We start from the raw sequence: 12785 nt of genomic DNA on the forward strand, positions 1-12785 counted from the left end.
AAATAATGAGAATTCAATTTTTATCCAACACAACATTTGAATCACTCGTGTGTTAGGCTATCCATCTTGCTCATCTATGCTTTCTAAATTTATCTGATAGTCCATAAAATTTTTCCATGGGACAATATGGATCATCTCTCGATGAATGAAGACACATCTGAGCACTGGTCTCTTATAGATGATTATGAGACTAGTCATATGAGGTCAATCACGTGGGACGTCCAGATTAGCATACGACCTTTGCTGCCGTGAAAACTCAACATTTTTGCTTAAATAATGTTTCTGAAATAAAATAAAAAATAACTGAGAATATATATTTACTGTTTACATAATAAAATAAATGATGAATAATTATTTCTTCAGTAGAGTAAGAACTAATTATCTGAATAAAAAAATCGCAGTCGAAGGGTAACGGTTCTATGCTCACTGACATTCATGAATTGCTTAGAAAGTGGGAAGCCAACCAAATACACACACGGAAGACGTGCTTTCGACCACAGACACTGACCATAGAACACTAGATAAGGTTTAAACCGAGCAATCTGCAGCTCTGAAATGGCGAAGCTTCCCAGCTCAATCTCGAAGCTTCTAAATCCGCCCCTCTCTACTGACCACCGACTTAAAATTGGAAGAAGCGTACGCTGCCAGACTTCCAGAATCACATCGCAGGTGATTACTTGCTTATCTGATCAAGAAACTAGCTAGGATATACGGTTTTGGTATATTGATGGTAATTTTAGATTCAGGTGTCGAAGAATAGGGAGTCAAAGGTGGGTCGAGCATCCCGGCCTCTGATCGCAATCTCAACATCTGGTGGGAAGTGGCAGCAGCAATGGAGCTGCGAATACATGTTTACGCTTCGACAGCTTCACTTGGCTGACCTTGCAGAAGAGGGGTATGAGGATTCCATGGCCTTCGTAAAACTCTCCATTCAAGAGGTAAGAATGACACGTAAAATTATTTATATGTGAGATTGTTTCTTAAGCTCTGAAAACCTATTGTTGATATAACCAAATGCAATATGTTCAAAAAGAAAAAACTAGTGCCCCCGGGCTTGGCGCGTGTGGGAAAAAACTCAAGGATGCTGGCTACTGGTGGCTGAACACATGTGCTTCCGGATTTATCGTGGTGGCCGGTGGGAAACTTCCGTGGGGTGGGTTGGTCACCTCCAGGCTAACCAGTTTGAAGAGCTGGATACCTGAATTACCAAAAAAAAAAAAAACTAGTGGCATAGGAGGCATTAACTATTTCGAGTAATATTGAGTTTTGGTATTTTATCGGAACAATATATTTCAACTATACCACCTGACATGTTATGATATTTCAAACAATGATTGTGGGTATGTCTAGTGTTTCTACGGTATAATCCAATAGCTGGCATAAAAGAAAGAAGAACTCAATTGGGCTTTGACATTATTTTGATGTTTATTATAAGTTTTGATTTTTATAATAGAGCAAATGCACCTATTAACCAATGTTCTAGAGCTTGGTTGGTTATAACTATGTAAACAATAAGTGGATGATCACTTGATTTCATCCATCCACTCAATTAATATCGATGAATCATCTAGTTTATACAGTTGCCTGCTCAAGGAAAGGTTAATGGAAGCGAAAATTCAGTTGGTTGGCAGGGACAATTACAAGATACACTAGAGCAGCTCTAATGAATGTCTTTTTCCAGAGAGGAGAATGACAAGGTACATTAGAATCAGTTTTGATGAACATTAATTGGCAGAAGTTGAACCGTATACTCAGCTGCAGTGGAGTTATTTAGGTTACAATTCCATGGACAATCCATGACCTGTCGATTGGCTGGTGGATCTAGAGAAGTGGGTTTTGACCTATACAGCAAGTAATAAGATGACCATTGTACAATATACAATGTCAATAATACACTTGAGCTACTCACCTATTTTAATTTCATAATCTTTTCTGGCTTAGATGATAGTTTGTTGTACTGGCTTTGGTATCAAGATGCTGGAATGTTTTTTGGCTAGATAGAGTTTTGAAGTATTATCATCTAAATATGAAACACTAATATGCCTTTGCAGATAATACCTCCAATATATCAATGCTAACTCCCATTTATTCCTCCTTTTTTTGTCTTCTGGTTACAGCATTCTAGCTTTGGCCTTTCTATTGTTGGAAGAATTCTCACATCCTTCAACCGAAAATGTAGCTGTTGTTTCTCATCTTATTGCAGAGAGGTATGTCTAATTATTTCTCATAGCTAATCTTTACGTGAATTATTTAAAGTGCCAAGGAACAAATTATAAATAGATATGGGTTGCTTTTCTTGTAACTATACTGACTATAGAAATGCAAATGTAAAATAAAATAACAAAATTATATTTTATATGTTAATTTGTGTTTTCTACCAAAGACATGGGTTTTCTTCCATGTGCCATGTGGCAACAAGATATCCTCCCTAAGCCCACAGTTGTTGCGGCTAACTCATAGATGGTGGTGAGCACTTGCTAGCAAGCAAATCAAGCAATCATAAGATCCCTTCTCCTGTAGCAAGCCTGCAGATGAGACTATGGAGAGTGAGCTCCCTGCTCCTTGTGGCAAGCTCATGGGCAAAGATAAGAAGAAGCTATGAGTTCAAGAGGTTAATGTCGTTGTCGATAGAGGTGGCACTAAATTAGGAGCAAGGCAACAACTTTCTTGGGTGACTTGACCAAGCAATCAATAGGTGTTTTGAAGTCAAACACACAATTAATAGGTTTGTGTGCTTTTCGGACTAACTTTTTTTTATAGGAACAATTAGTTTTTTGAGAGACTGTATAAGGTTTCTGGTTGATCGGTGTTCCCAACGACCACAAGACTAGTCTGGGCAACTAGACCATTTGATAAACACATATTTCATCTAGAAGTTGACATGCAGAGATAAAGTTTTATTAGTTTGTCCACAAGTTGATATCACAAAGATAAATCTTTTTTTGAGCCAGCCGACAAAAATTTTCAATTGATCAAAAAACTACTATATAAAGGAGCTCATATCATCGAAATTATCAAATTAAACATTTAAGCATTTATTCACTCCAAGGCTCTTTGATACAAGGCTTTGTTAGGCCAAAAAGAACTCAGTATTGTATTTCTATTGTTATTTCTTTTGAGCTATTCGTATCAGTTTATATTTGTCCTTTGTACTTAATTTGAATTTATATTTATTTTCCAAATTCGTAAAGGTTTCTCCACCTCTAGAAGGTGTCCAAAAAGAAGAAAATTAGTAAATTAGTGTTATATTCAGGGGTGATTCACGAACGAATCGATGGGTAATGGAGTAGGAACTTGGAGGTTCCAAACCATAATAAATCTTTTGTGTCACTTATCTTTATTTTTGTTGCTTTATTTATTATCAAGTTAGATTAATTCCGTTGCTCAATTAATTATTAATTTAATTTATTTCTACTGTATCATTAATTGTTAATTTAGTTTATTTCTATTGCTTAATTATTTGTTAATTTATTTTATTTTCCACTTTATATTTTACTCTAGTTATAATTAAGTTATTCTATTGCTTAAAATAATTATAAAATTAATTAGACTCTATTCACACCCTACCGTCCAACATGATCCTACAATTAAAGCTTCTTTGTTTATCTTATTGATTTGTTCAAGATTTTTTATTACTCTAGCTTGACCTTGAGGTTTGGCCAACCTTAACTAGCACAGTGATTGTGTTTATAATTTAGTTAAATCATGAATCCAAATAAATAAAATTAAAATGATAGATAACCTTAAAATATATAACATTATTTAAAACTTTAAATTTTGTAAGATATCAAGTATAATAGATAATGTGGTACTTAAATTACACTTGATGGTGTCCTACAATGTCTTTTCATTGTAGATATTAATTGGAAGTCAATTACTAGTGTTGTCTAATAAAAGCCTATGAACACTCAAAATGAAGGGTTTATTAAGCTAAAGTTCTTTGGAAGAAGTTTGATCAAGTTGTGTAACGTGGTTTGGAACTCATTCGTACTCATGACATATGAAATGTTTGTACGCCACTCCCAAAATACGAATGTCTTTCTCCTTGAATACCTTTTGGAGTTGGAGAAACCTCATACAATGGCAAACTTTATAACTGAATGCTTAGAGGATTAGGCTATAAAGAAGATCAAAGAATAAACAGTAAGATTTTTCACCAGCCTTCAAATGCTCCTATTGGTCCCTTTTGTTAATGCAATCAGACCCCAACATGTGGTGTTGAATGGGTTTTGATGTTTGGGCCATATTTTAAGTGTTTTGTGGTGATTTGATTGGTGTGTCAAGCGTGCAGGTGCAGATAGCTTGGTAGATGGAAGTCCTAGCAAGCCAGGAGATCGGGCAAGGAAGCCATAGTAGGCTAGGGAGGCCGGATGTTAGGCATGGAAGTCTAAGAAAGATCTTGGTAGGATGGAAGTCCCAACAGGCAGAGGAGGTTAGATGTTATGTAGATGAAGACCTGAAGATAAGGAGACTCCAGGAACACAATTCTATAAGGTATGGAGGCCATCTAGAGAGAGGTAACACTCTTGAAACTAAGAGCTTTGAGAGATTGTAACCATGGGTCGGAGTAGACTCTAAGCTAGGCGAACTCAGTCAGTAGATTGGTTAAGCCATGGTGATACTAAGGTAGCAAATACATGGAGAGTGCAAAACTTCAAATTCAGATGAATCCAAATTCGCGATATGAGGATAAGTCGACTGGGTATCTATGGAGTTGACTAATCAATACCACTAGTTACTATGAGGGTTGTGGTTTTACATATAGTCAGTTGTTGTCCATGTATTGTCGATCGATGGTAACCACAATATGATTTGAAAATCGTGGTTTGGCAAGGGAGCAAACAGTAAGTTTGCAATCAACTTGGGTAGTCAACTGTTATAGTTATGGAGCAAACAAAATGATTACAAGTCAACTGAAGCCTTTCAGAAGCAAACACAAAGGTCTTCAGTTGACTGTTGGAGTCAACTCATAATTTCTCAAATCGAACAAAATGTCCATAAATTGACTTTTTGATACACAGTCACTGTTTTGTGACGTATAATTGAAATAATTAATGGAGATCCTGAAGATGCAAGCATATCAATTCCTACGGTATGGAACAAAGCAAGCACAACAGTTGAATAGAAGAGTACACATAGCCAACAGATGGTGAGAAAAAAATAAAATATCCTGGATTGCACGTTTAAAGGGAAATCAAAGTTCTCTAACTCTCTCTTATCCTTCTTGCTTGTGTTCAAAGGGAAGCATGGTACTAGAACCATTCCAAGAAAGGAGATGATCAAGATCATTTGCTCTCAATGCTTTGTAAAGTTCATTTACTGCTGTCATTTCTAATTTCTTTTTGTCAACGTACATTCATTGTATATCTTTAAAGGCAAGAAGAAAAAAACGGCTTCACCCCTTAAAGACAAGAAAAAAACTCTTGAAACTATAAGGGGTTTCTCCACCTTCGATTGAGGCTGAAAAGGAGAAAACCTAGTGGTATTTGGTGAGATCTTTAGGCTGTGCACGTTGCAACCCAAGGGGCTATGAACAACATAAAAAAAATACTGTGTTTCAGTGTGTTTGTGTTCTCTGTATTTGGTTTTTCTTTTAATTTTTAATTGTCTATAGTTTCACATATATTCATACTCAATCAATATATTCGTTCATAAGAGAAAAGTGAGTGCTATTCATTCCCCTCTAGCACTACAATCGATCCTACACCTTTTTTATATTTTCCAACATCTTCAGTTTTCACTTTCCATTCTGTTGTTTTGTCGTAGATAAGTCAATTGGTTTTTCGATTGATGTAGTTTCAATCTACCAACACTTATCTCAGAGTTGACTGGATTCAGTCAATTGATCTCTTGCAGACCCCTAGGTTATCCAACTATTGTACCTTTAGTGTGTCTAACCAACAACTACCTCTGAATTTCTTGAATCGACAAAACTCATCTAGTCATTTGCTTAGCAAACTAGTCTTTGAATAAAGACATTCTATTCAGGATCCACTAACCTTCAGTTGACTCCTTAGTTGAATTTGCTAACTATTCAATTGAAAACACCCTTCAGTTGACTAGAGTCATGAATATGATCATCCTAATGATTGAGGCTTCACCTAAGTTGAGAACTCTACTCTCTTAAGGTTACAAGTCTCTCAACTCTCACAACTCACTTATGAGCTTACCTTCCATACATTGAATTTTCCACAAGGCCATCTTCGACCAAGTTACTTGTCCCTAAAATGCACTGAGCTCTTGGCTCGCTTCATGTCACCTTGATGTTTCTCATCCTGTAGTCTCTTGGATGTCCCATTCCATTCTTCTCCTCTCTAACATCTTGCGGAGTTTGAGCCACCAGTTAACCAACTTGGCTGTGCAAGTCAAGCTCCACGAACTACTCCAACACTACCTCAATGTTTCTTGTCCTACCGTCCCTCATATGTCTCATGCAACCTTCTTCGAACTTCATTCAGACCTCTATTCCATTGAGCTTGTTGCTTTGGCCATGCTAAGTCATCATCCAAATTTGGCTTTGTTAAGTCACAAGCTCAGCGAGCTTTACGTGCGTTCTACTAAGTTTTTGCACAATTTAATACACATATCAAATATATATGCAAAACATAACTTAAACCCTTTACCCAAACATCAAAACCCATAATCAAGCTCAATAATGGAACGATTGCACTAACACTTTATTATATTCCTCTGAATATTTTGTCCACCCCCAATTGTTGTCAACTGGTAGCAACTTCTACCACCACGTACAAAACAAAGGCCACATTGGGTAAATGCAGGTCAACTAAACCAAGTCATCCATTGATCATACGGATGATACATGTTCTAGGCTACCAAGTGTCCACCTGAGCTTGTACCATTCTGAGATTTTCTTCATAAGAAGTCTTTTCACAATTTTCATTACTATTAATCATGCATTCTAACATCTAATATATACTTGCTGGATAGAGTAATTCTTGACTATCTCACTATTAATCAGTGTCAAGATGTTTCCCCATATTTCTGACCAGAACTCTTCAGGGGTATGTGGAATCCTAGCTGAAAACCCAAGTAATCTAGTGGTAGCTTGTTTTCTGCACATCCAAATATTTCTTTCTAATCTGGCCCCGTTCCGTCTTTTTTGCTAATGTAAGCTATAGAATTCTTTGTGTAATTTATGTGCAATCTACTAAATAATGTAAAACTAGCCAGTGCAATCTTCAAGGTGTTAACATTTTATTTTGTGGTCTAATAGTAATTTAGAGCATTTGTAGGATCATTGGTTTTCATGTAGGTCTTTTTAAAAACTATATTTGGTGTTTTCATCTAATCGCTTCATATATGCTAATTACATTAATGGGTTCTTTCGTCACTACTGTCTTGAGTTGTAATTCTATCCTACTTTTCTAACGACTCCTACTACTTCTTCTTTTAATGAACTATCTACAATAATTCCTACTCCATTTCTATTTATCATAACTTAAAAACTGAGTTCTTGTATGCTCTCCTATTCATTTTGTCTCTTGTAAACATAAAATATTAATTCTTTTCTTAATCATTGTATCTACCATCTCCATTTACCCATGACTGCTCCTATATTTCATGTTTCAAATCTAAAATAGTTGGTATTCCTATAATGTTTGTTTCTATCCAACATGTAGTATGAGAATTCTTACATATTTAACACTACATCCAAATTCTCATGAATATAAGTGGTCCTTAATAAGACGTTCCAATCGGACCTTTCAACACATTCCTTCCGGGGAATAACCTAGCATTAGACAATAGTTTTATGGATCCATTTATAAGCTTGTGTTTCACGTTGATCGGCAACCAAACGCAACCCTTAGCTTTTTTCATCTGGGGCTTGGGACTGTGGGGCCAACATTGGCAGGTTTTTTTACTGCCAATAAGCCACTTATAGAAATTGGTTAATTCATTTATGATCAATTCCACTTCCTGCATAATTCTATTATTATTGTTCAATTATGATGATTTACTCATCCTGCAGAAAAAGTACATGTGTTATTACTGGTGATACTCTGTATGTTCATTCTTCTTTCCTCCAAAAAGCCACTGCATGAAAAAACTGAAGTATTTTCATCTCCCTTTTTAGTCCATTTGGCTTTGGATCATTGTATCCATTGCAAAGTTTCGCTATTCAGCAGTCTGTCCAGCTTGCTATTTTGCATTTCAAGTGCCGGTACCCATGAGCTTGATTAGCTGATACACTTGTGCTTGATTCTCCAATGCTGTTATTTGATCTCTAGTTTCAATCTTATTTATTCTACAGTAGAGTTTTGTATTTTCTGGCCCAGATTCTGAAGGAATACCCATTCTTCTTAACTTCCTTATCCATATGGTTGTTGGCTCACCTATGGCTGAAAATTCATCCTGTAACCACTTAGTGAAAGTGTGGCTACATAGTTCATTTATTTCCAAACTTGAAAATCCTTTTTGTTGCCTTTCATTTTTCATGTAAGCATCATTGGACTTGGAATAAGTTATCATGGCGTACCTCATGATCTATTATGATATTATACGGAAAGATGAGATATCACTGTTATCCCATTGATTTTTGTTAAAAAAAAAAATAGTTCCTCAAAGAAACAGTGTTCTGTTACATTAAACTGTATAAAATTTTAGATTGTTTCATCTGACAGATTGATACCACATTTGACGTCTGGGTCTTACCTTCAAGCAAGAACAGTGAGTTTGAGCTACCTGAAATTGATGGAACTGACCCTTCTGTATGAGTCTGACCTACGTCCTGTAAGATATGTCTTTTGGTAAATGAAGATTCTCATGTAACATAGTGTACCAGGTCATATATGTTAAACCTGGATCAGAAGCTGTTCTTGATTCAATAGTTCAGGACACACTGCGATTGACGACCTCAGCAAAGGTAAAATAGCTCAAATAACCCAATTTCCATCTCCTCTGTTGCGCGCCATTAACAATGGAGATTTTTCGCAGGACACCTGCTCACAATCATGTGAAAAGCCCGCGATCTTATGGCAGTGTAAGCTTTACTTTTCTTTGAGAAGATTGAATGTTTTCTGGCAACATGAATTATGATTGGTTATACTTTGCTTTTACTTCTCGCGTCCAAGTTGGATGTATTATATTTGTATGATCCTTAGTCAAGAGTCCTTTTTGCAGCTAGCGACGAGAAGAATGAATATGACAGAAGATGGTATCGACTTCTGGAAATGAGGGATTCCATGTAGATTCTAGAGCATGCTCAACTTCATCAACCTAATCGTTAAATTGGTCGGCAACATGAAAAGAGTTTCTCATCGGAAAACCGATCAAGAATGTTCTTGTTCAAATCAACATGATACTCTTGTAACTAGTTATGGAAAGCTAGCTCTAAATTACTTGTTCACCTATCATATCAATGGGCCAATTGGTTGAATTATACTTCTGCTTGAAAATTGACTCGGATAAGCTGATTGGGAATTTAAAAACCAACTAATACAAATATATTTAATTTTCAAAGCTTGAAGAAATGATTATTGTTAAGAAACTTAGAATGGGCAATTTTCAACACATGTTCGGAAATTAGTTTTAGGTTGTAAATCATAGATCTCAAGTATAAAAGTTTATAACATAGTCATGGACAACAAGACAAGTTGAAGGGTAGTGAACCATTTATAAGTTCACTAAACTATTCATAAACTTTACAATACAAACTCTCTTAATCCTATGATTAACTTTAAACACGTATAAGTTGTAAACTCAACATCTCAATCATGAAAACTTTATCTTGTATCATAAAATAGAATAAATTTTGGAAGCTTTAAGCATACATAATCATCAAAATATGTCCGAAAGTTTACAACTTCCATGAAAAAAGTCACCAATTACACTGCAAATTTAATTGTCAAAATGCAACTCATTGGTCCTTCCCTATTCCATCCATGGTGGCAAAAAGATAAATACATTCGTTCCTAGCACTCCCGTCAATTCCTCCCAGGGCCAACACGAAGAAGATAAATTACGGATAGCTACTAGCCTTTGGAATAGTGACTAGTACATAAGGAGACATTTACCTCGATTTTATCGAAATTCGAACCCCAGACCTTATGATGACAACATTCCCTATTCCATCCACTCATTATGAATGCTAGTGTCTTCATTTTTTTTGGGGAATTTAATTTGCATACTAATTATCATCCTTGGTGGAATGACCTCCTAGGCAACGATCTCAAGTAGCTTTTGCTCCAAATGGTATATTTATAGGAATTTTTCCAAAAACTCATGGTTTGATCCCCAACTATGACGTATTTATAGGATTTTTTTCTCTAAATGGGGCACGTAACCAACGGATGCTTGGTTTATGAGTTGTCCATCACGTGTGCTTTTCGATTTACGCTAGTGGCTAGTGGAAAATTTTCATGGGATTAAGTGAGTCACCACCAAGACTAATCGATGAGACTAACTAGATTTACCAATTTATTTTCTTTTTCAAGTAGCTTTTCCTCCCAGCGTCAAATCCAGGTCACACATTGCACCATTCAATGTGACAAGTTGGAAATCCTAAGTTCCTTAGATACAAACAAATGCGCAAATATTGTTGATGCAACCGGTTTTGATATTACACAAAGAATTAAGTTGGAATAAGTATTTGATGAGTTATGACAAAATGCATATAGGAGTAGGTTACACGATAAGAGTAATTCCTAACATTTCAAGGGTGATCATGTTTGATAAGAGTAAAAAAAAAATGATTAATCAGGTTGGGTAACGTCGAGTATTATAGTTGGGATTTAAATCATGAGTACCTAGATGACAATCTGGATGCTTTGTCATTGCACCATCGTCTCGGGGGCAAAACTAAGATAGGGTAAACTTTTTATAGTGACTGGGCCCACCGTTTCGCGACCCTATACTCCAAAAATTCTTGAAGGAATTTTTTGGGAGCCTCAGTACTATTGGTTGATAAGAGCCTGCGTAGAGGGGGGAGAGAGCTCGAACCTAGCACCTCAGTCAACGGGTAATAATATCCTATTGAGAGCATCCCTAGATCAGTTGTTTGATAAGAGTAAGCTCTTAGAGTTCAAGGTTGATCAAATATTTGATAAGATGAAAGTTTCAACGAGTTAAAGTTGATTGAAAACTTGGAAAGAAGAGAAAGACCTCAATGATTACTAGTAAAGTAGATGACTAACACCTTCAATTTACTGAGCCGTTGATTCAACTAAAGGAATAAAATGTTACTCTTTTGATTGTCTCTATTAAACAGTATTGGAAATATTATAGTTGTTGTAATAGAATGGTTAATTCATTGCGCAATCGATTGATCTTGAGTTGACTGCTAGAGGTGTTTAATAGTTGTAATGGAATTGTTCCTAGAAGGCAATGATTGACTGATGCATAATAGAATGGATGATTCTAGAAAAGTTTAGAAGCTTGGTTGAGGCATACAAATTCAAGTATGTTGGCTATGAATTGCACATCATTCTACAACTAAGAAACTCTATCAAATTATTCTCTCCCAGCTCTTTTTCTCTTCTTTTGTAATTTATTCTTCATCCTTTGTAATTAAGACCTTGTAAGAGGTTTCTTCATTTCTAGAGGATTTTCAAGGAGAAAAATAGCGGCATTATGGTATAAAATCTTTACGATAAGTGCCCGATATGTCGAATTTGGGCATAGTCGGATGGTGGACTGAGTCGCATACGCTAGGCATGCTAACATGGAGTCAAGTCATATAAGCTAGGTTAATTTGCTAAGCTAGAAGAGGATCACATACTTTGTCATAGAAACATTATTGTATAATTTAGTTATAAACTATTCGTTTGAGTAATGAATTATTTATGAGAAAATATGCATAATGAAGAAAAAAAATAGACTTTTCTTCAAGTCCATTCGCCCTCAAAGCTGACTTTTCTTCTTATTAATCTAATATCAATCATCTCACACGAAATACAAGTTTATAATTAAATCATCTCCAACCACCAAACCACCTCGAAAGATACCTGCTCCATTTTTCAAAACTATTTTACTTGTTTATAATAAACTCTTTGTTCCAAATATTTTGAATTATTAAAAAAAATTGTAAAAAAAGAGAATGCATTATATTTATATCTATTTTTAGTTTTTTAAACTACAATTAATTAATATCTATTGATTATAACTGCCCGAGTGACAAAATGATTCAATAAAATTTTAAAAATTAGGGATAAATGTCCATTTAATTTAAGAGAGAATTCTATTTTTTTGATGAAATAATTTATTGTTTTAAAAATAGTAGCCATTTTGAATCAATTGAAATCTATCATTTAAAATAAATAAATAATTTTTTATTTGGCCAATTATGTTTCCTTAAGTAGGGCGGTAAATGAATCAAGCGTTTGTGAATAAGTTTGATATTCGGCTTGGTAAGAGTTTGTTTATGTTCGTTCAATATACATAATATTAATTAACCAAACAAACTTGAACAGTTCGTTAAGTTAAACAAACAAGTTTGAACACATATGTGTTCAGCTCGTTAATGTTCGTGAACAACATTCGTGAACAATGTTCATGAACCATATTCATTAATAAATTTTTTTTCAATATGCTAAATAAACAATAAAATAAAATAAAATAAATAAATAAATAAATTTAAATTATCAAGCTCAATAACCAATCAAACAACTAAAAGTTTCAAACAATCAAACAAGCTTGAATTGAGAGCTTGATAACATCTAAATGAACCAAGTTCAAGCTAAGCTTATACCAAGCTCAAGCTAAGCTTGAATTGAGAGCTTGATAACATCTAAATGAACCAAGCTCAAGCCAAGTTTCAAACAAGCTCA

The 12785-nt window shown here is 35.1% G+C and overlaps 1 protein-coding gene across 2 annotated transcripts; it reads left to right on the forward strand.

The window, feature by feature from the left end:
• The first annotated feature begins 456 nt into the window (after positions 1 to 456).
• On the forward strand, positions 457 to 9400 carry LOC121986053 (large ribosomal RNA subunit accumulation protein YCED homolog 2, chloroplastic-like). 2 transcript variants are annotated; one of them, XM_042539829.1, is made up of 7 exons: positions 457 to 669; positions 741 to 938; positions 2118 to 2207; positions 8643 to 8729; positions 8804 to 8884; positions 8956 to 9001; positions 9142 to 9400. In XM_042539829.1, the coding sequence occupies exons 1-7, from the start codon at positions 556 to 558 to the stop codon at positions 9207 to 9209; spliced, it is 684 nt and encodes a 227-aa protein (XP_042395763.1). In that variant the 5' UTR covers positions 457 to 555; the 3' UTR covers positions 9210 to 9400. The 2 variants fall into 2 exon arrangements, with proteins under 2 accessions (XP_042395763.1, XP_042395764.1); XM_042539830.1 differs by having other exon boundaries at positions 460 to 669; positions 747 to 938.
• Positions 9401 to 12785: the final 3385 nt, after the last annotated feature.

This window comes from Zingiber officinale, chromosome 5B, assembly GCF_018446385.1.
Source record: "Zingiber officinale cultivar Zhangliang chromosome 5B, Zo_v1.1, whole genome shotgun sequence".
NCBI lineage: Eukaryota > Viridiplantae > Streptophyta > Magnoliopsida > Zingiberales > Zingiberaceae > Zingiber > Zingiber officinale.

What these genes read in the sequence shown, in the direction of transcription:
- LOC121986053 (XM_042539829.1), top strand. Translation starts at nt 556, where the DNA reads ATGGCGAAGCTTCCCAGCTCAATCTCGAAGCTTCTAAATCCGCCCCTC. An exon ending in TAAAACTCTCCATTCAAGAG is followed by an intron (nt 939 to 2,117) that starts GTAAGAATGACA and finishes TTCTGGTTACAG; the next exon opens with CATTCTAGCTTTGGCCTTTC. An exon ending in GATTGACGACCTCAGCAAAG is followed by an intron (nt 8,885 to 8,955) that starts GTAAAATAGCTC and finishes GATTTTTCGCAG; the next exon opens with GACACCTGCTCACAATCATG.